The sequence below is a fragment of the Cinclus cinclus genome, chromosome 29 (assembly GCF_963662255.1).
Source record: "Cinclus cinclus chromosome 29, bCinCin1.1, whole genome shotgun sequence".
Classification (NCBI taxonomy): Eukaryota; Metazoa; Chordata; class Aves; order Passeriformes; family Cinclidae; genus Cinclus; species Cinclus cinclus.
In genome coordinates, this window is record NC_085074.1 from 2,734,604 (window position 1) to 2,762,366 (window position 27,763).

At 46.0% G+C, this 27,763-nt stretch overlaps 1 protein-coding gene across 3 annotated transcripts in view; it reads right to left on the minus strand.

Annotated features, from left to right (window-relative positions):
- DOCK5 (dedicator of cytokinesis 5) overlaps nucleotides 1-27,763 on the minus strand; it is a 74,134-nt gene that overhangs the window by 4,927 nt on the left and 41,444 nt on the right. The window contains exons 27-49 of one of the 3 annotated variants that reach the window (XM_062510761.1): nucleotides 27,560-27,658; nucleotides 25,060-25,154; nucleotides 24,072-24,150; nucleotides 23,765-23,865; nucleotides 22,873-22,931; nucleotides 22,235-22,389; nucleotides 20,765-20,850; nucleotides 19,071-19,227; nucleotides 18,064-18,104; nucleotides 17,878-17,968; nucleotides 16,348-16,467; nucleotides 15,182-15,271; nucleotides 14,316-14,420; nucleotides 12,910-13,051; nucleotides 10,434-10,515; nucleotides 10,175-10,259; nucleotides 9,737-9,823; nucleotides 9,139-9,315; nucleotides 6,049-6,132; nucleotides 5,566-5,703; nucleotides 4,354-4,520; nucleotides 3,148-3,325; nucleotides 1,801-1,813 (exon numbers count right to left, since the gene is read on the minus strand). In XM_062510761.1, the coding sequence (XP_062366745.1) occupies nucleotides 1,801-1,813; nucleotides 3,148-3,325; nucleotides 4,354-4,520; nucleotides 5,566-5,703; nucleotides 6,049-6,132; nucleotides 9,139-9,315; nucleotides 9,737-9,823; nucleotides 10,175-10,259; nucleotides 10,434-10,515; nucleotides 12,910-13,051; nucleotides 14,316-14,420; nucleotides 15,182-15,271; nucleotides 16,348-16,467; nucleotides 17,878-17,968; nucleotides 18,064-18,104; nucleotides 19,071-19,227; nucleotides 20,765-20,850; nucleotides 22,235-22,389; nucleotides 22,873-22,931; nucleotides 23,765-23,865; nucleotides 24,072-24,150; nucleotides 25,060-25,154; nucleotides 27,560-27,658 (2,431 nt within the window). Of the gene's footprint in view, nucleotides 1-1,500; nucleotides 3,326-4,353; nucleotides 4,521-5,565; nucleotides 5,704-6,048; nucleotides 6,133-9,138; nucleotides 9,316-9,736; nucleotides 9,824-10,174; nucleotides 10,260-10,433; nucleotides 10,516-12,909; nucleotides 13,052-14,315; nucleotides 14,421-15,181; nucleotides 15,272-16,347; nucleotides 16,468-17,877; nucleotides 17,969-18,063; nucleotides 18,105-19,070; nucleotides 19,228-20,764; nucleotides 20,851-22,234; nucleotides 22,390-22,872; nucleotides 22,932-23,764; nucleotides 23,866-24,071; nucleotides 24,151-25,059; nucleotides 25,155-27,559; nucleotides 27,659-27,763 lie in introns of those variants that run through there. The other 2 variants (XM_062510760.1, XM_062510762.1) reach the window with 2 other exon arrangements.

Sequence of the window (27,763 nt, forward strand, 5' to 3'; positions counted from 1 at the left end):
GATACCAGCACACACAGGTAACTCAGGGCTCTCAGCACACACAGGTAACTCAGAGATAGATACCAGCACACACAGGTAACTCAGGGCTCTCAGCACACACAGGTAACTCAGAGATAGATACCAGCACACACAGGTAACTCAGAGATAGATACCAGCACACACAGGTGATTCAGAGATAGATACCAGCACACACAGGTAACTCAGAGACAGATACCAGCACACACAGGTAACTCAGGGCTCTCAGCACACACAGGTAACTCAGAGATAGATACCAGCACACACAGGTAACTCAGAGATAGATACCAGCACACACAGGTGACTCAGAGATAGATATCAGCAAACACAGGTAACTCAGAGATGGATATCAGCACACAGAGGTGACTCAGGGCTCTCAGCACACACAGGTAACTCAGAGATAGATACCAGCACACACAGGTAACTCAGAGATGGATATCAGCACACACAGGTAACTCAGAGATAGATACCAGCACACACAGGTAACTCAGAGATGGATATCAGCACACACAGGTAACTCAGAGATAGATACCAGCACACACAGGTAACTCAGAGATGGATATCAGCACACACAGGTAACTCAGAGATAGATACCAGCACACACAGGTAACTCAGAGATAGATACCAGCACACACAGGTAACTCAGAGATAGATACCAGCACACACAGGTAACTCAGAGATAGATACCAGCACACACAGGTAACTCAGAGATGGATATCAGCACACAGAGGTGACTCAGGGCTCTCAGCACACACAGGTAACTCAGAGATAGATATCAGCAAACACAGGTAACTCAGGGCTCTCAGCACACACAGGTAACTCAGGGCTGTGAACAGGAGTGAAAGCCCTGCCCTTGTCTGGCTGTGTCCAAGGCACCCTCTCTGCTCCCAGGACACAGCTGAGCTTCCCTGGCACTTCCTGAGCTGCAGTAAACTGCTTTTAATGGCCTTGGGCTGTTAATTAAAAAGGGAAGATACCACAGTGAAAAAGTGCTGCAGTTCTGTCAATAAACTTTGGAGGGAAGTGAGGGTGGAGTCTTTCCAAGAAATCAAGAAAAATGAAATTCTGAGTGCAGGTCAGGGCTGCAGGTGTCCTGCAGCTCCTGAGGGCTGTGAAATGAGTCTGTTTTAGGCTTTATAAAGCAAATCCTTTGCATTTGGGAATTTGCATCCAGCTCTTTCCAGTGTCACATCCTTGGTGCTCCTCACTCAAACCATGAGGCCACCTTAGTGTGGCCCCACAAGTCCAGTGCATGAATACTGGGCTCCTTTGAAATATTAGTTCATTGCTTTCCAGAGCAGGCTGGCACTTGAACACATAATTAAACTCTTGTTCAGAGGTCAATTCCCCATCCCAGCAGTTTAGGATTTCTCTGTGCACAGAGAGGACCACGCACTGGTGGATATAAAACACATAAAGCCCAGGCAGTCTTGGCTTCCCCCTGGTTTCCCAGCTCCCAAACAGCTCAGTGCAGAGCTGCACAAAACCCCTCTGTCCAACTCCTGTGCTGACTGGAGCAGAGCAGCCATAAAAGCAGCTTTTCCTGGGCTTTGCAGTGTCCTGAAGCAGGACTGGAACCCTGGACTGCTCCTTCCCTACAGAGCTGTTTGGGGATTTTATTCAACAGCAATTCCAGAGGGCCAGGCCTGCTGCAGCAGCAGCACCCACAACCCCAGTTTTCCTGGGCTGGAAATCCTGTCAGCACCAATGACAGCACCCTGGAAGCACAGATCCCCTTTGTAGAAACACTCTGCAGCCTCCAAGTGCTGGCAGCATCCCTCAGACCTGAGGAGAATTCCTGGAAATGGGTCTGTGTTACCTGTCCCTGCCAGATTCAGCTGGGAACTTGGGAGAGGAAAGGGAAATGCAGGAATTTGTGTCTTCTTGTTATGGTGGAAAAAAAAAAAAAAGAGCCTGTGTTAAATCAGATTAGCAGCCAAGTTAAGTGGGATGAGGAGCACTGAAATACCCAGGTGCCCAGTTCTCTCAGCCTGAGGGTGTGACACAGATTTTACCTCCACCAGGACAATATCCCAGGTGTGACACAGATTTTACCTCCACCAGGACAATATCCCAGGTGTGACACAGATTTTACATCCCTCAGGACAATATCCCAGGTGTGACACAGATTTTACATCCCTCAGGACAATATCCCAGGATTTAACACAGATTTCAGATCCCTCAGGACAATATCCCAGGATCTAACACAGATTTCACATCCCTCAGGACAATATCCCAGGATCTAACACAGATTTTACATCCCTCAGGACAATATCCCAGGTGTGACACAGATTTCACATCCCTCAGGACAATATCCCAGGATCTAACACAGATTTCAGATCCCTCAGGACAATATCCCAGGATCTAACACAGATTTCAGATCCCTCAGGACAATATCCCAAGGTCATACAGCTCTGCCTGTGGGCTGAAACTCATCCCTGTACTTTGGCTGACCACTCTGAACCCCACTGTGAGCCTTAATGCCCAACAGTGTGACCCTCTGGGGGTACAAATTCTGGTTTATTCCTCCAGGAATGACCACCCTGCCCTCACAGGGGCTGGAGCAGAGCACAGCCTGGCAGATCCAGCTTTCCAGAGCTGGTCACTGAACCACCAGAGCATCTTCTCCCAACTCCCTGCTCCATCCAAGGGGTCTGCACCTCACAGGATATTTGATTTGTGCAGTAGGGCTGCCTGACAGCAGCTCAACATCTGGCTAGGCAGCTGGATCCCTGCCTGGCTGTGCAGGGGCTCCTTGCCCCCACAAAACCAGGGCTGAGAGCACCCCAGGGCTCTGCTCAGCACCTCCCTGAACCACCAGTGCCTCCTGCTCCCAGTCTGTGCCTCCAGCCAAGCTGCACTTGGGCCTGTGACACGAATTTTCCAAATTAAAAAAAAAAAAAAAAACAACAAAAAAACAACAAAAAAAAAAAAAAAAAAAAAAAACAAAAAACAACAAAAAAAAAAAAACAAAAGAGAATTACTCAGATGACCAAGGCTTTTTGGTATTTGAGCCCCTCCCAGTGTTTAATGAAGTTCCCCCTGCCCAGCATGGCTGAGAGCAGTGGAAACACTCAGCTCCTGCTGTGGGTTTTATTACTGCTGTCATTATTATCATTTTTTTTTTTTTACCATTTTGGAGGTCAGTTCTGTTTCTGGCTCCTTCTCCACAATAACCTGAGACTTGCTAATGCTCCACTCCTTCCTCTTGAGTTTGCTAATCCTGTTGTCACCATCATCTTTCACGGGTATCTCCTCATTCCTGGAAGATGTGGATATTCTCCTCTCCAAGAGAGGCTCCAGGGTAGATCTGTGGCCCAAAAGAATGAGAATAACATGAATCACGAGTCCACCAGCCATGGAAAGGGCTGTTTGTTAAAAAGCTGTGATCTCTCAGTCTGTGTAAGGGATTACTGTGAAGAAGTCAGGCAGGACCACGGATTTTTCAGTGGGATTTGTGCTGTTACCCCTGGAATTGTGAGCATGACGTGGTTTTTGCCCAAGGTGGAGCGTGCTCTGCTTGCAGAGAGAGCCAGAGCTGCAGTCCATGCTCAGCCACCAGCTTGAACAAGTTCACTGACCTTGAACAAATCACCTAAACTCTGGTTATCCCAGCTGTAAAGTCACTGTACTGACAGGTGACAGCAGGTAACGTCCCCAGGTGTGGCAGCTCCTTCCCACGTGGAATGGGAATGTTCCCATGTGGCAGCTGCAGGCAGGGTGGAACAAGTGCTCTGTGCCTTGTTCACCCCTTGGCTGACTAAAATCAAGCACTTTGTGGTGCCTCACACCCCAGTTTTCCTGGGAAACAGAGGCAGTGGGAACTGGGAAAGCACTGGGGCTCCAGAGGCAGCAGCTGGGCTTCAATTCCCACAATAATAGTTTAATACTATGGTTTTGAAATTAAATATGGAAACTAAATTTAGCCCTATAATTGAGTTTATACAGAAATACTGCTTTTTCCAATAGATATAAAGGAAATTTTGGCTTGAATTAAATGTCACAGTTTAAATGATGGTCCTAGAAGTGAACCTGATTTGTGTTTATGAAGCATTTCACTGACAATTTGAGAAATGCAAGCTAGAAATTTCTTACAATTCGGTTCGAAGGGAAAGCTGAAACACCGGTAATAAATTTGTGAGGCAGAGATTTGCAAGCTTCTTCTTTACAAAAATTCCAAACTTATTAATTCATAACGAGGGCATTGCATTAGAGGCTGTGCTCCAAAGCCCTGTCTGTAAAAGGGAGCAGCAGCATTTCCATGGAATAGGTGTTTCCATGGAACACAGCTGGATTTTCAGATGCTGTTTGAGGCACACCCCCCTGACCATCACTGACCCGTCCGAGCCTGGCCTGGAGGAAGCGCTGTCGGACGAGGTGGACGAGGTGGAGGCCACAGAGGAGGCCACGGAGGTGACCGAGAGCCTCCTGAGGGTGGAGGACATGATGTAGGGCAGCACCACCGAGCCCGACCTGCTGGGCTTCCTCTCAATCAGAGCTGGGGGCTGCAGGAAAACACCGTGAGACACAGTGAGGGCATCTGCACAGGGACCGGCTCCCTGGGCTGAACCCAGGGACAGAAAGGGTTAACAAAACCAAGGGTCCTGCAGGGTGGGGACAGGGGATGGACACAAAAGGATCTATGGGAATCCAGGGACAGAAGGGTTAACAAAACCAAGGGTCCTGCAGGGTGGGGACAGGGGATGGACACAAAAGGATCTATGGGAACCCAGGGACAGAAGGGTTAACAAAACCAAGGGTCCTGCAGGGTGGGGACAGGGGATGGACACAAAAGGATCTATGGGAATCCAGGGACAGAAGGGTTAACAAAACCAAGGGTCCTGCAGGGTGGGGACAGGGATGGACACAGAAGGACCTGGGGACACAGTTGGGCACGAGCCCAGGTGTGCCCATCACGGCTCCTGGGTGGGATCAGGACGGGATCAGAGGGGCCAGCGTGACCAGGGCAGGGACTGGCCCTGTACCCAGCACTGGGGAGGTCACACCCCGAGTGCTGTGCCCAGTTCTGGGCACCCCAGTTTAGGAAGGACATGGAGGGGCTGGGGTGAGTCCAGGGAAGGGGCTGGAGCCCCAGGAGGGGCTGAGGGAGCTGGGAAGGGGCTGAGCCCGGAGAAAAGGGGGATCAGGAGGGACCTTGTGGCTCTGCACAACTCCCTGACAGGAGGGGACAGCCGGGGGGATTTGGGATCTGCTCCAGGGAACAGGGACAGGAGCAGAGGGAACGGCCTCGGGCCATGCAGGGGAGGTCAGGGTGGACAGCAGCAGGAATTTCTCCATGGAAAGGGGGCTCAGGGATTGGAACTGCCCGGGGGGGTTGGATCCCCATCCCTGGGGGTGTCCCAGGAACTCCTGGAGGTGACACTCGGTGACAAGGCGGGCACAGGTTTGCCTCAGGTTTGCCTCAATGATCCCCAAACTCTTTCCCAACCCTGACGATTCTGGGGTTCTGTGACACCACCTCAAACCCACCCATGGGTGGGGAAAAAGGGGGAGTTCGGTTCCTCTGGGGCAAAACCCAGGTTCCCTCACCAGAGTTATGACCCCGTACTGCTTCTCCACCTTCCTCCTGAGCTCCCTGAAGCAGGACGTGAGCCGCTCGTGCAGCGGCTTCAGCTGCTCCGTCAGCTTCTCCCCGTGGATCCGGATCCCCTCTGCCAGGAGAGGCATCTGAGGAAGGAGCACAATGAGCTGCAGGAGCACGAGCAGCCCTGCTGCTCCCCAGAGTGCCAGCTACACAGCTCAGGTAAAATGAAAGCATTTAAATCCACGTGGTCGGGGTTGGCAGAGGGGAAAGTGAACAGTGACACAGCAAGGGAGCTCGGCTGCTGACTCCGAGCTGGTGGCAGCGAGGACACTTCAAATATCAACGTTTTCTCCAAGCCGGGTTGGGATGTGCAGCAACCTGGGATGGTGGAAGGTGTCCCTGCCCCTTCCCACCCAAACCATTCCAGGATTCCGTGATCCCCTCTTCCCCACTCCCCCAGTGCCTCCGGCTCTTGCCCAATTCCACACCTGTATAGCAATTTGTTGCTTGAGCAGCTCGATTTTGTCTTGATCTTCAGGGTGTTCTTGGAGATATTTCTCTGTGAAGAAGGCCTGGAAGCACAGAGAGAAGGTGACACAGAGACCCAGACACGGTTTCCTCAGGCAGCTCTGAGGGCAAGAGCCTTTAAAAGCAATTCGCTGCCATTATTCCTCATATTAAACCCAAATTTTGCTGGCACCAAGCTGAGGGACAAAGAACCAGAGTCATTTGCTGGGAAAAGGGAACAAACCCCACTTTCTATTTTAAAAAATAGTGTTTTTCCAGTGAAACACATGGAAAAACAGTTACTGCATCAGAAGGTTTTGCTCTGCACTGATTTGAATAACTGAGGTTCCATCACTTCTGCTTCTCACTCAAATATGAGTGGCAGACTCAAAACCTCAAGTTTTGACTTCAAAAGCCTCTTTATTTTTCAGCAGTCAGTGTCCCACAGTGTCCCAAGGACACCCAAAGCAGCTCCTGGTAAAATGTCCTTGATTTCAGCCCTTAAATCCCTCGTTGTCACCTGGGGCTGGTTACCAAGATTCAGCAGAAATAAAAACCACACTAGGATTTGGGCTCCCAGCTTCCTTCAACAAAGCACCTTTAGTCTCCACTTCTCCTGGGTTTACCATTAATCAGCAGAATCTGGTCTTGGTTTGAAGCTGAACAAACACAAATCCACTTTCCTGGACTGAAAACTTAAAACTGTGCCAATTCCCATGATGTATCCCATTGAAATGGACCTCAATTCCTGGTCAGAATATTTTTTTTTTCCCTAGTTAAATCCCCTAATAAGTTTGACATTTGCATCTCTGAGCTATTTCAGCCTCTAAATATATATATATATATATATATATATATATACATTTTTTTTTTTTAAATTCAGTAAAACTGGACTGTGGTACAAGTTTACAGGGCTGGGGGTTTGATCCTGAACAGGATGGAGGTGAGGCTGGGAAAGGGCTGCTGGGATGGTCCCAGAGGATTTTCCTTGAAAGTGCTTAATTATTACAAGAGGAAAGATGTTAAAAACCCCAGTTTTGGCTTTTGGCTACAGTGGGACAATTAAAACTCAGGTTTTAGCCTCCCACAAAAGCCAAATGTTCTGCACTGATCTGTAGCTGAAATAGGAAAATATGAACCAGAAATGAGTATTTCCAGATGTGGCTGCAGAGACTTTGTGTTTTCTACTTTTAACTGCTTTCCCACTTTGGTAATTCTAAACTTGATGTCAACCTTAATTCATAAAATGAGAGGATTCAGGGCCAAATTCAGCCCTGGGAAAGCATCCAAACTCCTCTGGAACCAGCAGAGTTAGAGCCCAGAACAACCAGCCCCTCTCCCAGTTAAGGTGTGCACCTCATTTCATGGGACTGGGACACAGCTGAGGAGAATTAAATGTTTTACCACATTCCACCCGGTTTGTGGAAACAAGCAGCACTGGGAATTTTGTGCTGGGAATTTCATCATTAGGTGCAGGGAATCGACAGCTTAAATTAAACATCACAAGAAAGAACAACCTGCACTGCTCAAGTGGAGGCAGCTGAGTAAACCTGTACAGGAAATGCTGCTTTTTTCCCCTGAATTATTTGCTCTGTCACAAGACTCCAAAGACACAGAAGCTGCTGGCAAGAGAAAGCCTCTTTTCCCTTATCATTCCCTATTAATACAGGGGGGAAATGCCAGGTTTGGGCTTTTCTCTGTTACCTGGACTGCCCCTGTGCTCCACAAGGCAGGAGCAGGCTCTTACCACACAATCAATCACACAATCACAGGGTTGGGAGATGAAGATGATCGAGTCCCACCCAGCCCCAGCACCTCAAATAAACCAGTGCCACATCCAGAGTTCATTTAAACACATCCAGGGGTGGGCACTCCATTTCCAGCACTTGATCACTCTTTCTGTAAAAGCTTTCCTGATTTCCAACCTAAATCTCCCTTGGCACAGCTTGAGGCTGTGTGCTCTGGTTCTGTCAGTGCTGCCTGGAGAAGGAGACAACCCCAGCTGAGCACAGGCACCTTTCAGGGAGCTGGAGAGGGATAAGGTCATTCCTGAGTCTCCTTTTCTCCAGGATGAACACCCCCAGCTCCCTCAGCCCTTCCTCACAGGGTTTGTGAGGATTTCCTCACAAGGTTTGTCACAGGTTTTTCCTCACCGGCCTCGTTGCCTTTCTCTGCCCAAGAATCTCAAGGTCCTTCCTAAAGCGAGGGGACAGAACTGGACACAGCACTCAGGTGTGCCCTCACCAGGGCCGAGTCCAGGGGAGCAGTGACCTCCCTGCTCCTGCTGGCCACCCCATTGCTGAGCCAGCCCAGGGGCCATTGGCCTTCTGGGCCAGCAGGGCACAGTGCTGGCTCATGTCCAGCTGCTGTCCATCAGTGTCCCCGGGTCCCTTCCTGCCTGGGCACTGTCCAGCCACAGCGTCCCCAGCCTGGAACGTTCCAGGCCTTTTTGTGGCCAAAATGCAGGACTTGGATTTCTGTCACTGCAAAGGAGACCCAGAAGAGCTGGGCAGGGAATGGGACACGGGAGCTGGACACTGGGGACATGGAACTGGATGTGGGACGTGGAACTGGAACTCAATGTGGGACGTGGAATTGGACAAGGGACATGGGACTGGCCATGGGACTGGACACGGGACACGGGCCATGGAACTGGACATGGAACTGGACATGGAACTGGACATGGAACTGGACCTCCCAGCTCCTGCCTGGGCCTTCCACACTGCAAAGCTCCAGGAGTAGCCACATCTCACAGAGTCCTGCAATGCTTTGGGCTGGAAGGGACTTTAGGGACCAGGATGGACACTTGGACACCTCCAGGGATCCAGGGGCAGCCACAGCTTCTCTAGGAATTCCATCCCAGCCCCTCCCCACCCTCCCAGCCAGGAATTCCCAATTCCCAGTATCCCATCCAGCCCTGCCCTCTGTCCATGTGAAGCCATTCCCCGTGTCCTGTCCCTCCATCCCTGTCGCCAGTCCCTCCCCAGCTCTCCCTGGATCCTTCCCCTCTCCAGGTGAGCACCCCCAGCTGTCCCAGCCCTGCAGAGGGGCTCCATGGATGTGACAAGGACCTTTTCATAGTTGGTGTAGCCCCCCATGACCGCGGGGTCCACGATGCCGTTGAGCAGCATGGACAGGGGGTGCACGGGCAGGCTCCTGTCCCACATGTGCTGCTGGACAATGTTGGTGATCTTCTCATTGGTGAGCTCCATGGTTTCTATGGCATTCTCCAGGGGGCTGATCTCCTCCTGAGGGAGGGAAGAAACAAGAATGAACCTTCTTTGGAGTCACTGAATAAACCTTTCAAACCTTCATTCAGATTTTAGGGAGAAATCCTTCCCTGTGAGGGTGGGGAGGGGCTGGGATGGAATTCCCAGAGGAGCTGTGGCTGCCCCAGGATGTGCCCAAGGCCAGACTGGGATACCCTGGGACAGGGGGAGGTGTCCCTGCCATGGCAGGGCTGGCACTGGATGATTTTAAGATCCTCCCCACCCATTCTGGGACTCCATGGTTCTGTGATTTATTCCTCTCCACTGAGTAAGAGGTGAAATAATCTGCTTTTATCTGTGCCACATCCAACAGCAGAAGGACTGGCATTCCCAAGTGTTCCAAGGCTTTATTCCATGAGGGAGTGGAGAGGAGGAGATGCAGCCCCCATGGAGAACTCACCGTTGTGACCTGTTTGACCTCAAACCACTTGAGGATGCCTGGAAATGAATAAGCTGTCGTGTAGGTTGTCCTTTCTATCCACATGTTCTGGTCAGAGAAGGAAAAAAAGAGATACAAGGGAAATAGTGGTCCTGCAGTTGAACTCTCCTGTGAGGAACGAGGCTTCCAGAGGAAGCTGGCAGCAATTCCAGAGGCATTCCCACCTTCCCTGGCTGGGATGGAGCTGCACACTGGGCTCACACAGCGCCACATTCTGATGGATGCTCAATGTCCCAACTCCAGCTGTGGAGCCCCCTGACATCACCCCCAACTTCAGCTGGAGACTGCAATGCCCTTTGTGTGTCTCCTGCTTTTGAATTCCCAGCCTCCATGTGCACAGGGAGAGGGAAAAGGGGACAGTTTGGACAAAATGCCACCAACAAACCAAAGGCAACTCACAGCAAACTCGTTGTCTGGATCTTTCTCTCCTTTCCTGACAGGTCTGGAGTGGGTGAATTGCTGCACCTCGTTGGCTCTGTAGTAGCTGGGAAAAAAAAGAACAGAATAAAAAGGTGATTTTCCTCACCTCCCATCGTCCTCACTCAAATGTCCAAGGGTTTCCTCACAATTTACACAAGACACAAAGGCACAGCACCTCGTGCCCCAGTTAGTGGGGAAAACACAAACAAAATGTTGAGGGAAAAGAAAAATAAATTACTTTAAGATCTGTTCAGGAACAGGTTTATCTTTGTAATTAGGTGGCAAGTTCATCACAGGCTTTACAGTGAAGCACTGCACATCTGAGCAGCTCTGGTTAAGGATGAAAAACTTGGAACCCTTGTGGGAAAACAGGAGAGAAAATCCCTTCCTGTTTCCATTGTCAGACTTTCCCACAACTCCCTGAGCTCTCATTAAGTATTTTTCTTCAAACCTGACTAATTCATCACCCATCACAGGCGTTATGTTGCATCCTGCAGTTCGTAGGCTCCTTGTGAATTAAAAACCCAAAAAGAAGAGGAGTTTACAAATAATAATCCCAGAATGGTTTGGGTTGGAAGGGACCCTGAAATTCATCCAGTGATGAATTCATCCTTGCCATGGTCAGGGACACCTCCCACTATGCCAGGGTGCTCCAACCTGGCCCTGGACACTCCCAGGTGCTGAAATTCCCTGGTGAAAATGCTTGGGAACCCTGGGCACCACCGATTTCTACTTTGGGAGAGAAGGAAAAGTGCAGCAAGGCTCTGCAGGAGGGTCTGTGGATGCACCTGGATCTTCTCTCAGCCCTCAGTTATTTATCCCTCCCACTTTTTAGATTCATGAAGCCAACTGAACAAAGGAATTGCTTCACCCTCAGCTTCTGCACCTGTGAATAATGACATTAAAAACAAATAATTTAAAAAACCATTAAAAAAATCTCAGTAATTGCATCACCCAAGCACAACCATTTATCACATTCCTCCAAAATTCTGCTTTAAGGACTGCACTGAGGCTTTACAGGAGCAAAAACCTGGCTGGAAAAGCAAAGCTTGGCCAAGCTGACCCCATGAGGAGATGATTTCTGTGAATCCCCTGCCCTCTAAAGCAGCAATGTTTCACTGGGGGGTTCAGGCAGCCCCCACTCATCCTTTAATTCACCGAGGCAGCTCTGAAGAGCATTTGGAGAGCCAGAGCAAAGTCACCCTGCCCACAGCGAGGAGCCAGCTGGCCACCAGCCAAAGCTGAGCCCAAAAGCACAGAGCCACGTTAGACCAGGCTCTGAGCCCAAGCTGATGAGCTCTCTCCGAGCCCTGCACAGCTCCCCGTGCTCAGCTGCTGGGCACTGGGCTTCTTTGGGGTGCAGGGCACCCCTGAGGCTCAGCACTGCTCACCTGCCAGCCCCAGCACTTCTTTACCAGAAGAACCAGAGGTATTTTGTCATGAAAAGAGAAAAAAACCCAAACAAGCAAATAACAACAACAACAACAACAACGACAACAACAAAAACAAACAAACAAACAAAAAAAAAGAAAGAAAAAAAAAACAGCCTAAAGAAATTAAAAAAATAAAAGAGCCTGAGGTTAAAGAAGCCTGGAAGTAAACCCAACCCCAGAAGCAGCAAGGTCTGCCTACCACAACAGAGATCTGGGCACTCCTCGTTTCTCAGGAGGTGTCTGTGGGAGTCCAAGGAGAACCTGTCCCAGATCCAAGCCCTGCAGCTGCTGCCTTCATCCCGGGGCGGTGCCAGAGCCCCGGAACCCAACACCCCCAAACCTTTGGGAAGGTTCAGATCTGCATCCAAATTTCTGCAGCTCGGCTTCATCCCGAGCCAGAAACATCAGAACAAACACAAACAGATGCAAAGGAAGCAGCTGAAACAAAGCAGCAACAGAAAAGGCATTTCTGGTACCAGGTTTGGTCGTGAATGGATTTTGATTTCCTCTGGAGATTCAGCGCTTGGCAGGAGGATTGCATGGGAAGCATCTGCTGTCCCTGCCTGGCTTTGGGCCTTTGTGCACAGGTTCGAGGGCCAAAATGGACCTGCAGATTCTCCAGCCTGGCCTGGTGAGCACAGGCTGGAAGCCCAGAACTTGCTTTTCCTGGGGCGCATCCTCCAGGAGCCACTGGCAGGAATCTGGAGCATCTCCTGTGGCTCACACTCACAATTCTGATGTTCTTAAGCCTGATGGGGAGCTTGGGACACAGCTTGGAGTCCCACCAGCAAGGGGAAAAATAAGAATTAAAAAACAGTGAGGGCTCTGCACCAACAACTTTCAGTGACATAAACACTTCACGCTTTTTACAAAGGGACTTTCAGGGGAAAAAAAACACACAAAGCCCAGCACTTCATGAATGCTAAAGGACTGCAAGGAGGAAGGGAGCACCCTTCACTTTTCATCCCACTTTCACAGCCTGCATTTCGTATTTTCACCCAGAAATTCCCACCTGGGAGCAGCTGGCACCACCCGAGTGAGAACGCAGGAAATCCTCCCTGCAATCTGCTCCTCACCCTGACAGCAACTTGTTTAACCCTGACAGCCTCAAAGAGCCTTTAAAGCCACCCTCAGAACTCTGATATCCCCATTCCCATCCCCTCCACATCCCCCTGGAGCAATCACCCCCTCGTTTATCATTTCTGCTGTTCACCAGCTGCCTTGCTGCGCGGGAGAGGCAGCTCTGGGGTGTCCCAAAATGCCCCAAAACCCAAAAGATACACTGTTTGGGGGAAGCCTTGATCTCCTCTGCTGGAGGGGCTGTGCTGGTCATCTTCTCAGCACTGGGGAACTGGGTCAGCAGCTTCAGGTTAAAATCCTCCCTCCGCTCGTACTCTTTGCCACGGTAGATGAAAATCTTATTCTGTGAGCAGGAGAAGGAAAAGGGAATTAAAATTTAACAATGCAGTGGCACAGGGCTTGCCAAACCCTCCCAGAGGTGGTTTATGGGAAGGGTTGATCCCAGCTGGATAGAAAAGGTGAGGGAAGGGAATGGACAGGCTGGAATGAGGGCACAGAAACTGCCAGGAGCCAGGGCTGGCAAGGGGAACCTCGGATTTGTCTAAAAAAATCCATTGCTCCACAGAGAACCAAAAAAGAGAGCTGGAAAGGAGCTTTTAAAGCCCCCTGCAACGAGCAGGGACATCCTCAAGCAGGTGCTGATGCCCACACAAACACATCCCAGAGTCACTCACGCAGGGCTCAGCACAGGGAATCTCACCCAGGAGCTGATTTTTAGTAACAGAATAAACGTGCCGAGAAATTCTTAAATACAGGGACCTGCCTGCTGCCTGCCAGCCCTGGTGTGAGTTCCCTGAGGGATGTCAGGGTGGGAATATCACCCCAGCCCCATTCCTCACCTCCTCCCACCATGTCCAGCCCTGGCAGTTTTGCTCTACACACACAACACCAGACCACGGCCAATTATTTTTCCACCTGGCAGTGGTTTCTGCAAGGGATGGATTCCAAAACATGGAATCTCCATCCTTCCATGCCATCTCCTCACACAGTTCTAACTTAGCAATCTTCTCTTCTTTTTTTTTTAAGCTTGGCTTCCACTGAACTTCAAACAGCTCCAGTTTGGGAAGGTAAAATGGCCCTGAATTTTAATTAAGAGGAATATTTTCAGCCTGGATGTGAGTAATTCCTGTCCTCCACACAGGTCCAGCAGTGCTCAGCAGCTGTCTTAAATAAGAAGCACCTTTGCACTTGAATTCCTCTGTGTGGGACAAACTCTCCCTGATCACTGAAATGACCCCTGTCCTGAAAATTTGGTTGACTGAGGCTGAAAAGCAATGGGATTAATTCTTCGCAGACTGAACATTTCCTAACAGCAACAATCACATTTCAGAGGGAGCACAGATACAAAAAGTAAATTATGCTTAAATCCATAGAAGAATCATCTGAAGAACCCATTGTAACAACCCTGGCTCCCCTCGAGCTGGGAACACAAAATTCCATCTCTGACTCGTCCCTTTTTAGGCACTGAAATGCTCTGAAACTGTCCTGGGGTTTGGACCTGGCAGTGCCACGGAAAGGAAAAGGAGTTTGGCACTGGATTTTCCTGGAGGCTCTGCAGAAGTTGTGACTTTTAGGGTGTCAGAAGTTGGGTGGGGAAGGATCCTTACCCGCAGGAAAGAGGGAAAACCCTGTCCGTAATATCCAACAGCAAAGTACTCGGGCTGAGGTCTCATGGCCTTCATGATATTCTCATAAAAAGCTGCTCTTTTTTTCTGGAAAAGAGAAGCAACCACCACCACACTTTCACTTTGGAATACTCCAGGACACTGCCAGCTCACATTGCCAGGGACAATTCCTGATCTCTGCCCTCAGAACACACTTCACAGTTTGCTTTTTGATGCACTCTCTCATCCTCATCCATTTACTTGATTAAATATTTGCTTTGTCTGGGCCAGAACCAACTTCATTTCCTGGTCTGCAGACATGAGAACAATGCCATGGCTTTTAGGGCTCCAGAAGGATACTTGAAATCCTTCACTGTGGGAAAACAAGTGAAATATAAATATATTCTGAAAGTGAGCAGACACAAATGGTGACAAATGTCAGAGAACTGGCAGAAATAGAGCTGGGCAGATGATTCTGCTATGAAAGAACATAAAGACCATCTGGTTCCATCCTTAACCACTGAACAGCAGAATTCAGAGCCAAGAGGATTTTACAGCTCTGTGCTCATGCCCAGCACTTTCACCACAGAAGTAACAAGGGGGTGAGATTTATGGAGCCTGAAAGTAACACCTTGGTTGTTACTTCATTTGGTTAAAATGAAGAATTCCAAACATCTGCACGTGGTATTATCATGCTCATTAGGAGGTCAAAAAGAAACTGAGAACATATTTACTCTACCACTAACCTTTACAAAGCCATGGGGTTAAGTTGCTCTGTTTGCCTTTAACATAAATTTATTTTTAGGCTTATCCTGCTTGAACAGTATTAATTTAAGCAGCCTGCTGGAAAAGGAGAAAGGAAGCCTTACCAGGAGATCACCAATCCCCTCATAGTCAAAGACCTTGTTTTCATACATGTCAGCCAGCTCCTTGCTCAGCTGAATGGCTTTTTCCCACATCTCCAGGGAGGATGAGGACGGGCAGGAGGGGGAAGAAGAACACAGGGAACATGAAAGACTCAGTTAAAAGCCTTCATTAGCACAGATAGGTAAACAAAAACGCAGCTGATTTTAATTCAGGCACTACTTTCATGCTCTGCCAGGTTTCCCTTAAGACTCTGATGTGCATTTGTGGGGTTTTTTGTTTGTTGTTTTTTTTTTCTTCTGTTTTTTTTTTCTTTGTTTTTGTTTAGTTATTTTTCTTTCTTGCAGGGATTATTACATTATTACAGTCATACAGATCTCGTGATTTGGAGATGTGAGAGTGGTTTACAAAGGAAGGTCTCCACTGAAGCACTGGGAGGAGCAAGGACAGGTCTGAGCAGCAGAGAGAAGAGCCCAGGTGCTCTCCTCCTCCAGCAGCACTTGGACAGGGGCTCCCTGCGTTTGTCTCATCGTGGAATCATGGAATTTGGGTGGAAAGGGACCTCAAAGCCCAGTGCCCAAGGCCAGGCTGGGATAACCTGGGACAGGGGAGGTGTCCCTGGGATACCTCCCCTGTCCCAGGTTATCCCAGCCTGGCCTGGGGCACTTCCAGGGATCCAGGGGCAGCCCCAGCTCCTCTGGGAATTCCATCCCAGCCCCTCCCAGGCAGGAATTCCTCCCCTCTGAATTTCCCTTCTTTCAGCCCTGGCAGAGCCCTCTGTCCAAGGGGCAGTGCCAGCCTGGGAAGCCTCTCCCTGCAATCCCAAAAACCTGCCAGGAGCCATCCCAGGGGAAGGCAGGAGAGCACCTGCACTGTCCCCACGCACCTGGAACCTTGAACAGCTCCACCTTCCAGACACCCTCTGGCCACCTCAGAAACAGCATTGACACATCCCAGACAAACACGAGCCCTGCTGATGGCAGGGTGGGATCCCTGCCCAAACCCCAGCCTGCTCTGGAACCACGTCTGCTTTTTACCCCCTTTTATTTATTTTTTTTTTTTATTTATTTATTTTTTACCAGCCTGCCACAACCACCGTGCCGAGAATTTTCCAGTAAGGAAAACCAAACCAAAGCGAAGGATTCGTGCGGGAGCAGGGTGAGACACTCACCTTGCCCCTGTCAAAGAAGGAGATGATCTCCTGGTAGAGCTTCTCCTTGAGCTCCTGCTGGGAGTACACGCAGTACGTGTCCCTCTGCAGCAGGTGAGGGACACACGGCTTCTCCGACCACTGGCAGGGGAAAAGGCAAAGCTGGAATTACTGCAACGTTCCCAGGTAAATCCTTACGGGGGGACTCAAAGCAAACCCTCAGCCCTCAAAGGAACTTTGGCAGAGCTCAGACGTTCTCTCCCAGCAGCAGGATGCAACAAACTGAGGCTAATCATGACTTTTATTTTATATTATTATTATTATTATTATTATTATTGTTATTGTTATTGTCATTATCATTACTATTATTATTTATAATAATAATATTAATATTATTAATGATAATAATATTAATATTATTAATGATAATAATATTATTAGTATTGTTAATAGTCTTAATGTTATTAATATTATTATTATTGACATTATTAGTATTATTGATATTAATAATATTATTAATAATCTTAATGTTATTATTATTTTATTTTATTATTTTTATTATTTTATTATCACCATCATCCTCACCATATACTATTAATTATTACCATATACTATTAGTTACTATAAATATACCATATTAATATATTACAGATATAGAAATAATAGGTAATAATGTATTATATGCTATTATGTTACTCTATTATCATTTATTATTCTCATTATTATACTCCATTATTATTATTGCTATTATTATATCATGTTTATTTAATGATTTCACTTACTTTATATATTTTATAATATACAGCTATTACATATACATTGTATGTTATATATTTTATATTACATATTATATAATGTATATTTTAACATATCACAATATTATATAGGATACATTATATATTATACATTATATAGGATAGATTATATATTATATAGAATACATTATATATTATCTATTATAGATTATAGATTATATGGGATAGATTATATATTATATATCATATATAACATATATAACATATATCATATATAACATATCACATATAACATATATCACATATAATATATCATATATAACATATATCATATATAACATATCACATATAACATATATCACATATATCATATATAACATATCATATATAACATGTAACATATATTATATTCTACATCATATTCATGTATCATATATAACATTCTATTTATTATATATGTTAGATACTATATATAATGTATGATATATCATATATAATATATTCTATATAGGATATTGTAGTGTATATTACATGCTACATATATGACCTATTATATATCATACATTACATATTATTATAGAATACATATCATACATAATTACATATATTATACAGACTATAGATATTACATATATCACAGCAATAATGATTTTGCTGTGGATTCTGCAAGCCTGTGGAGCCCCTCCATGAGCACCACACGATTCAAAGTGCCACCAAAACCAGAATAAAATAAACCCCAGTGTTTTGGTTACTCGGAGCTGCCTGTGCCTCATTTAAACCCCAAACTCTGGGATACCTGGAGCAGCTCAGCGTGCAGGAGCAGGGTGTAGGCAGCCTCTGTGAAATTCTCACAGTCCGTGTGCAGGTCCCTGAGTTTGTACAGATACCTGAGCAAAACAAAATTCCTTCGTCTCCAGGGCTCCTGTATCCAAGGCAGCACCAAAGGTTTTTTTCCAGGTTCCTGGAAAAGGGAACAACCTACCTGATGTAAATGTCCTCTCGTTTCTTCTCCTTGTAAAAGTTCTGCCAAGGACAGAAAAATCGAACATTGGCAATGTGGAACACCAGAGGTGTGCAGAATCATCTCTAGGCAAGGAACCCCAGCAGCAGTTTGAGGCGTTTCAGGGATTTTTGCTGCTCGTTTTGGCTGCTAAGGTGGATCCACCCCTGGGACCAGCCCTTCAGACCAGGGGGGCACCAGCACCTCCAGAAAAGGGACAAATCAGAGAAATCACTTGTTTAAAGTTAACCAGGCTCTTGGCAGGGGAACAGGGATCCCAACCACCAGCCAGGCACCTTCTGTGCCTGTGGTCCAGGGCTCCAGACTGAGAGCAGCAGCCAATGACCTCATCTTGGACTGTCCCAAATTTCTGAGCTCACAGCTCCAGAGCCTGATTTGGGCACATCATTCACCAAAAATGGCATGAGGAATTCATTAAAATCCTCCCCTAGATCAAAAAATTATTGCAGGGGGGGTCTAGAAAAGCCTGGGGCAAGTGTCCCCAGCCCATGAGAGGTCCCCAGCCCATGAGAGGTCCCCAGCCCCATTACAGCTGTCCCCAGCCCCACCAGGGCTGTCCCCATCCCCATTACAGCTGTCCCCATCCCCATTACAGCTGTCCCCGTCCCCATTACAGCTGTCCCCGTCCCCATTACAGCTGTCCCCAGCCCCATCAGGGCTGTCCCCATCCCCATTACAGCTGTCCCCGTCCCCATTACAGCTGTCCCCAGCCCCATCAGGGCTGTCCCCATCCCCATTACAGCTGTCCCCGTCCCCATTACAGCTGTCCCCAGCCCCATCAGGGCTGTCCCCATCCCCATTACAGCTGTCCCCATCCCCATTACAGCTGTCCCCAGCCCCATTACAGCTGTCCCCAGCCCCATCAGGGCTGTCCCCAGCCCCATTACAGCTGTCCCCAGCCCCATTACAGCTGTCCCCAGCCCCATCACAGCTGTCCCCAGCCCCATCAGGGCTGTCCCCAGCCCCACCAGCACGTTGACGGTGCAGCTCATGCGGTTCTCCTTGCTCTCATCGTGCATGATGGTCCTGTAGTCCAGCAGGTTCTCCAGGAGGCTGCTGACCAGCAGGGCAAACACCTCCCCGGGGGCTGCCAGGTATTTGTGCTTCCTGCAGTGCTCCAGGAGCCTGCAGGGACAGCCCGGGCAGGGAGCTGAGACATCTGGGTGTGAGTGAACTTCCCAAATCCTGACTGATTTCGGTGTGTGTTACCCAAATCCTGACTGATTTCACTGTGAATTACCCAAATCCTGACTGATTTCGGTGTGAGATACCCAAATCCTGACTGATTTCACTGTGAATTACCCAAATCCTGACTGATTTCGGTGTGTGTTACCCAAATCCTGACTGATTTTGGTGTGTGTTACCCAAATCCTGACTGATTTCGGCGTGAGTTACCCAAATCCTGACTGATTTTGGCGTGAATTACCCAAATCCTGACTGATTTCGGCGTGAGTTACCCAAATCCTGACTGATTTCGGCGTGAGTTACCCAAATCCTGACTGATTTCGGCGTGAGTTACCCAAATCCTGACTGATTTTGGTGTGTGTTACCCAAATCCTGACTGATTTCACTGTGAATTACCCAAATCCTGACTGATTTTGGTGTGTGTTACCCAAATCCTGACTGATTTCGGCGTGAGTTACCCAAATCCTGACTGATTTCACTGTGAATTACCCAAATCCTGACTGATTTTGGTGTGTGTTACCCAAATCCTGACTGATTTCGGCGTGAGTTACCCAAATCCTGACTGATTTCACTGTGAATTACCCAAATCCTGACTGATTTTGGTGTGAGTTACCCAAATCCTGACTGATTTCGGCGTGAGTTACCCAAATCCTGACTGATTTCGGCGTGAGTTACCCAAATCCTGACTGATTTCGGCGTGAGTTACCCAAATCCTGACTGATTTCACTGTGAGTTACCCAAATCCTGACTGATTTCAGTGTGAGTTACCCAAATCCTGACTGATTTCAGTGTGAGTTACCCAAATCCTGACTGATTTCACTGTGAATTACCCAAATCCTGACTGATTTCAGTGTGAGTTACCCAAATCCTGACTGATTTCAGTGTGAGTTACCCAAATCCTGACTGATTTCAGTGTGAGTTACCCAAATCCTGACTGATTTCACTGTGAATTACCCAAATCCTGACTGATTTCAGTGTGAGTTACCCAAATCCTGACTGATTTCAGTGTGAGTTACCCAAATCCTGACTGATTTCGGTGTGAGTTACCCAAATCCTGACTGATTTTGGTGTGAATCACCCAAAAACTCCAGCAGCTCCTTGGATGGACACTCAGTGCTGGACACACACACCTGAGACACCCAACTCAGGCAGCGTTTGTTGGTCAAAAAAAGAGTTTTTGTTGCTAAAAGCTCCAATTTTTTGCTCTTCCACTTGCAGGCCCCCCCTCCCCATTTTGGCAGCTGACTCTGAATTCCATTTCCAGTTTTGGGCAGATAAAAGTGCAGAACAAACCCCTCATTTTTGGGCAATCAGCCCCAGAACACCTGCACAGCTCTAAGATCACTGCAGCTGCACCAGCTCCCTGCTCATTGGAATAATTAATGAATTAGGGCTTCTTTGCAGTAGAAAAGCAGCCCAATAAAGTGTAAAAAAATAAAGATATAAAAAGAGCTTCCAGGTGCTTTATAAAACTCACAGTTTCTCCAGCAGGATCTTGTACTGCTCATCCCCTCGGCCTCCCTCCACCTCCTGGTCCAGCTTGGTGATGAGCTCGTTTTCAAACTGGAAAGGCAAAAAAAAAAAAAAAAAAGTATAAAATCAAATAGTATAGAAAATCAAATAGTATAGAAAATCAAATAGTATAGAAAATCAAATAGTATAGAAATCAAATAGTATAGAAAATCAAATAGTATAGAAAATCAAATAGTATAGAAAATCAAATAGCATATAAAATAGCATATAAAATCAAATAGCATATAAAATAAAAGAGCATAAAATAAAAGAGTATATAAAATAAAATAGCATAAAATCAAATAGCACATAAAATCAAATAGCACATAGAATCAAATAGCACATAAAATCAAATAGCACATAAAATCAAATAGCACATAAAATCAAATAGCACATAGAATAAAACAGCATATAGAATAAAATAGCATATAGAATAAAATAGCATATAAAATAAAATAGTAATAAAATAAAATAAAAAATAAAATAGTATAAAATAAAATCGTATAAAACAAAATAAATAAAAAATAAAATAGTATAAAAAATTTAAAAAAAAATAAAAAATCAAATTAGAAAGGTAAAAAAACCCCCCAAATGAAGCAGAGAGCAGGGCCTGGGGTGCTCCTGAGCCTCCCCAGCAGCACCCCCTGGCTCCACAGGCCACGCTCAGGATGTTCTCAGTGCTGGGGCAGAACAGAAAAGAGTAAAAATCCCAAAGGACAAAGACTGGAGCAAGGAAATGCAATTCCTGCCTCGCCACCCCACAGAGCCACAAAATCAGAATATTTCCTTCAGGAGTCACTCACAGCCCGTTGCGGGAGGGGGTTCGTGCTGTTTTTGGACAGGTAAATGAATAACCAGAATTGCATTTTACACCCTCTGAGGGTCTCCAACCTGCTTCCCAGTTCAGAGGTGGGCATCGACACTTCTGCAAATGCAGCCAAGGGTGAAAAAAAGGGGAATTCAGGGATTATCAAAGTCATGGAAAAGCTCGGCCAGGACAGGACGGGAAAGTCCCGAACCCCGCGAAGCACAGTGACTTCCCAAAGGCTTTGGCACAATTTTGGGTGGGGATTTTTTTGTTTTGTTTGAATATTCTGCTTTGCTTTTGCCCTATGGACAATGTGGAACATTTGCAATGAAGATCCCAGTACTGTGTGTATACAGCAAATACATGTATTATAGTGCATTTATATATATATATGTATTATTTTATATTAATATATAAGGAATATAAGACCACATGATATACAATATTGTATATATAATATCATATATTAAAATATTGTGTCTTTCTACATATTGTGTATATACATCATGTTATATTTTATTTAACATATTGCGTATATATATCATGTTATATTGTATTTAATATATATTATTATATATATTGGTTATATTTGGCTATATAAATTTTATATATATTTAGTTATATTACCATGTGGAAGTTCCTGTTCCCACTGAAGTTGAACTCACACTGCATCATGTCAAAAAAAATGGGAATTGTTGCTTTCCTCAGCTCAGGCTCTGGGACCAGGGTCACCTCCAGGATTGGCCCCACCATTGCTGGGATGAATTTGATTTTGTGGGGACCTGCAAGAAATTTAAAGTCAAACACATCCAGTGGAAGGATTTGGATTTCCCAATGTTTATGGGAAATTGTTAACACAACAAACACTCTGCTCAGAACGTGGGTTTTACGGGGGGAGAACTTAAGGAAGAATTAACAGCTCCAAAATTCAGGAACAGCCCAAGGAAATAATGGAGCTGAATTGTAAATCACAAAAAAAAGGCTCTCTGAAAAATCCCACTCATCCCTGACATCCTTTAGAGAGAAGCTAAGAAATTATCTCAGCAGCTGATGTAAGGAAAGAAAAAAAATCAGCTTTTCCAAGTTATTCACAGAAAAAAAAAAACCAAAAAAAAAAGATGTTTCTGTGTGCTGGAACAGCTGAACTCAAAGTGCATTTCCCCATATTAAACACGTGAGGCTTTTATAAGGAAATACAAGATTTGAAAGCCAGCTCGAGACAGAATTCTGTCATTTCTAAAGAAAATGCTTTAGCTGGAACTCACCCAGGTTATACCACACATCCCTGATTTTGAAACCAATTTCTTTCCTCATGTCCCCATACCTAGAAAAAGAAAAAAAAAAAAGGATGAAAAGGAAGAGATGAGGAAGGCCCAAGCACTGAAAGGATCCTTGGGATGCTGGAGAAGGGAATGGCAAAGCCACAAGTGGCCATGGGTAAAAAGGGGCTGCAGGCTGCTGACAGCAGAATTTCCTGGGAATTCAGATTTCCTGAAAGCTGCTTCCTGCAATTCCACCCCACTTCGATGGGATTTGGGTGGTTTTGGGGTTTTTTTTGTTCCCCCCACCCCCCACCAAAGATTTAACTGCTGACATCAAAGCAATGTGAAAAGTTTTCATTATCAGGCTTCAAGGCACTTCTGCAGAAAAAATCCTAATAAAAGTCTGTGCCGAGATGCTCTGAGATATCCAGCACCTGATTCCAAGGAAGTGAAGAGGCAAAAGCTGCTCAGTGACTAAAAACTGCTGGTTTGGGACTAAGAATGGCTCTGGAAAAAAAAAATAAATAAAAATAAAAGGTGGGGGACTAAAAAGCTGGAGGGCTTTTAGGATTCCTCTGAGCTACCTTCCATAAAGGCTGAGGAACTGCAGAAGGGAATTTTGGGATTCACAAGAACCTTTCCATGACTGAGCTTCCAGAATCTTGCCTAAACCAGTTCAAGATCTGCCTGGCCAAACTTAAAACCAGCCATAATTTACATCCCTGACATCTTGTCCTGGTCACCCTTTGGTCACCCTGACTTCATTAGAATTTGCACAGCATCTCCTCCCACCCTGGGGCTGGGTGGGAATGTTTGAAACAGCCCAAAAGGAGCTTCCTGACAGAAAAAAAAAAAAAAAGGGCCTGGAATATGAAATCCAGAAATGTGAACTCACTTCTTGATGATTTTGTTGCGTTTGGCCTGGGAGAAAGTCTCCAGCTGGAGGGACTTGTGAGTGAGAAATGCCACGGCCAAGTGGAAATAATTATTCCAGAGCTGGGGGAGAGAGAGAGAGAGAGAAAGGAGATGAAAATGGGAGGAAACAAAGGAAAAACAACAACAGGCACCAAAAAAAAAGCCTCAAATGCAGAGCAGAGGGGAACCACAGCGAGCTACAGCCTGCTAACAATGGGATTTAGTTGTTCTGTCAGGTCTGGGATCCAAAAGAAAACCCAGAAAAAAAAAAAAACAAAGAAAATTACCTGGAGTTCAAATGTACTTGGTTCCAGGAAGAGGCGGTTGAGGATGGAGGTGAATTGGTTCACTGCCCTCAGGAAAACCCTGAAGAGGTAAAAAACAGCAAATAAAGGTGATGAAAGAAAAGAAAATAATGACATAAACAAAATAAATGAGATGGCAGCTCTGGGTTTACTGCTCTTATGTGTAAGATCAGGAGACAGCAACAGGTGATCCCAAAAAAGGCAGGAATTCCTCGGAATCAGGGAAAATCCCTCTAAATCAGGGAAAATCCCTCTAAATCAGGGAGGAATTCCTCTAAATCAGGGAGGAATTCCTTTAGATCAAAGAAAATCCCTCAATACCAGGCAGGAATTCCTCTAAATCAGGCAGGAATTCCTTTAGATCAGAGAAAATCCCTCAAAATCAGGCAGGAATTCCTCTAAATCAGGCAGGAATTCCTTTAAATCAGGCAGGAATTCCTTTAAATCAGGCAGGAATTCCTTTAAATCAGGGACAATCCCTCTAAATCAGGCAAGAATCCCTCTAAATCAGGGAAAATCCCTCTAAATCAGGCAGGAATTCCTTTAAATCAGGGAACACTGAGCCAAAGTTATCCTTTGCTTGAACATCCTCAAGCTGTCTTGGGGGAGCTCAGGTTGGATATTAGGGAAAATTTCCTGTCTGGAATAGTGGTTCAGCATTGTCCAGCTCTGGCTTTAGGTTTTCTATGTGATTCCCCCAGAACTGAGACCAAAAAGGCTTCTCTGGTTTAAGTTGTTAAAAAAAACAAAAACAAACAAACAAACAAACAAACAAAAAAATCTCAAGGCTCTCCTGGGCAGGAGAGAGATTTCCAGTTCCACCAGTGCAAACACCAGGGAACTAAAACTGGCTGAAACGTGATTTAAACCAACCTGAAGTGGTTGAAAAACAATCAGTTGTGTGAGCCACCCTCCTGTGAGGTGCAGGGAGGCTCCAAAGCCTGACCTAAACCCAGGCTTAACCCTGTACCTGCTCTGCATCATGTTCATGACCATCCAGTCTGCTGCATACACGTTCTTCCCAATCAGATCCTTGAACATAATGAAGGTTTCCATCAGGAAGTCCTGTTGGAAAAACAAAGCCCATCAGGTTCTGCACCCACGGAATTGCAGGGAGGTGAGGATGTGACCTCACGGAACGCAAATGTTGGGGATTGCACTGATTAATGATCATGCTGATTGGTAATCAATGCTCTGCCCTGCCTAAGAGGGGTTTCTCATTGAGAGGCTACAGCCCAATAATGAAATTATTCCTGACATCTCATCCATCCGCTCCCACAAGGAGAAAGAACTGTGCAGAATGCTGGGCTGTTTAATTAAATCTGTCTTTGCTGTTTTGCATTAAGCTGTGCTGGAGGGAGTCCTGTGCACGAGCTGGATTAGAGAGCAAAACCAATATTGCAGGGTTTGTTCCCAAAGCTCTGAGTGCTGACAGTGCCACAGAATGATCTAGAAAACCTGAAATTACAATGTGTTTTCACTCACTAATTAGTTAAATCCTTCCTGGTCCAGTTGAAGGACAGTCAGTGAATATAACAAACATCAGAGATGTGATTTAGAATTATTCTATATTGTTACAGAAAAGGCACTCTTTGCACAAACGCCCTCCAAACGAGACTTCAAACTTGGAAAAAACAAGGCTGAATGGCAGAATGAGAAAGGGAAAAAAAGAAAGAAAATGAACAGAGATGAGCAAAAGAAAGGAATATCAGCAATATCGATCTCCTCCTTGTGGTCTCTGCAGATACAAAAGCCACTCTGAGCTCTTAAATCAATTCTGTTCTCTGCAGCAGCACATTTAATATTCAAAAATGAGAGGGACACGAAGAAGGTCACAGGAGGAGCCATCCCCTTGAAACGATCACCAGAAAAAAAATCTGTTGAGCTGAACAGTTTGGGCTGAAAGAATTGGCAAGATATTGATAGAGAAATGGAGCACTTGGTGCTGCCTCAGTAAAAATCCTTTTGGCATAATTAAATCAGAGTCTGACGGAGAGGGTTGGACTTGACACAGGCACCTTGAAGATGTGAATTCACTCCCAAAAGTGCTAAACTAACCAGGGAATGCTGCCAAGCCAGGGCTGGGAAAACCAGCACAAAGAAACCCAGTAATGAACAACAAAAATAAAACCAGTTACTGCAGTACAACTATTTTTTTGTTGTTATTAACAGCTACCACACCACTACAAAGGCTGGCTTGCTTCTGGAGATATAAATCAGATTAGAAATTGTTATTTTCCATAACTGTCCTGAAAATATTCTCACTGGATGAATACTTCCACAATTCCTGAATCTGCCTGATTTTCCTTTCCTTTCCTTTTTCCTTTCCTTCCCTTCCCTTTCCTTTCCTTTCCTTTCCTTTCCTTTCCTTTCCTTTCCTTTCCTTTCCTTTCCTTTCCTTTCCTTTCCTTTCCTTTCCTTTCCTTTCCTTTCCTTTCCTTTCCTTTCCTTTCCTTTCCTTTCCTTTCCTTTCCTTTCCTTTCCTTTCCTTTTCCCTTCTTTCCTTTTCCCTTCTTTCCCTTTCCTTTTCCCTTCTTTCCCTTCCTTCATTTTTCATTCTTCAGTTCCTTTCTAACAAATCATTTGGCCAAGATAAAACCACTCCTAAACCCACATGAAGTGTGAGTGACCTGTAGATGGCTGTGTTGCTCCATGCTGCCTCCACAGATGATTTTGCAAGTGATTTTCTGTGAAATTCTGTAATTCCAACTGAACGGGGGAAAAAAAAAAAAGCTCACCTTGGCTCCCCAAACTGAATTTCAAACCTCCTGGTGGGTTTTGCTACACGAAGAACACAACTCCAGGCCCTTCCCCAGCTGCTATTTCAATAAACAGCTCAAATTGCAAAATAAGGAATAAAGGGTCAAAATAGCTGCAGCAGTTCTTGTGTTGTGCAGAAGTCTTGGTAAAATTCTGGTTTGGGCCATTTTGGGGAGATTGGGGGAAAATCTGCTGATTTTAAGCAGAAAAACCCCACAGAAATATGAGGTTTCACCTGGTTTCACACCCAAAGTTTTTGGGGATGTGAATTTTTAACCTTTTGGGAACTTCCTGCATTGCTGCCACTAAAGCAAGATTCAAGCACTTCATTAAAATTCAGAGTGCAGAGGAAAGAATTAGATAAAGAGAAGAGGGGCACAAAGTGAGAGCCAGACGAGGGGAAATGCTTTTCCTTTCCATCTCCATCCCCTCTTCTGCTTCCTGACTCAAATCGAACATTTTTTAATTTATTTTTTTTTTTTTACCCATTTAAAAATGTTTTTCCTCAATGCCACAAACACTTCTCTTGGCCTTTGCCGAGTCAGCAACCCCCACAATACCCAGCAAGGGTGACACGAATAAATCCCCAGAAATTTTAGGCACCAGGAGCCACCGCTGAGGTTTTGAGCAGCCCAAACTCAGCACAGGGATGACCCTGCAGAGCAGAGTGTGGTGGTGCTGAGCTCATCCCCCCAGCCAGGCTGACTTACAATGATGTCCTGCCTGGTTTTGAAAGTGTTGATGTAATGGCTGTAATGGAAATCATCCATCTGCCTCAGGATGGCTGTCATGCAGGCCACAAAAATCGCCTGGAACGGGAAAAAACACAAAATACTGAGTCGTTTTCCTGGGTTAAGCACTCTAGTTTTTAAGTGTGGCACGTCAGTGTGACTTCATGAAATATCACTGATCAG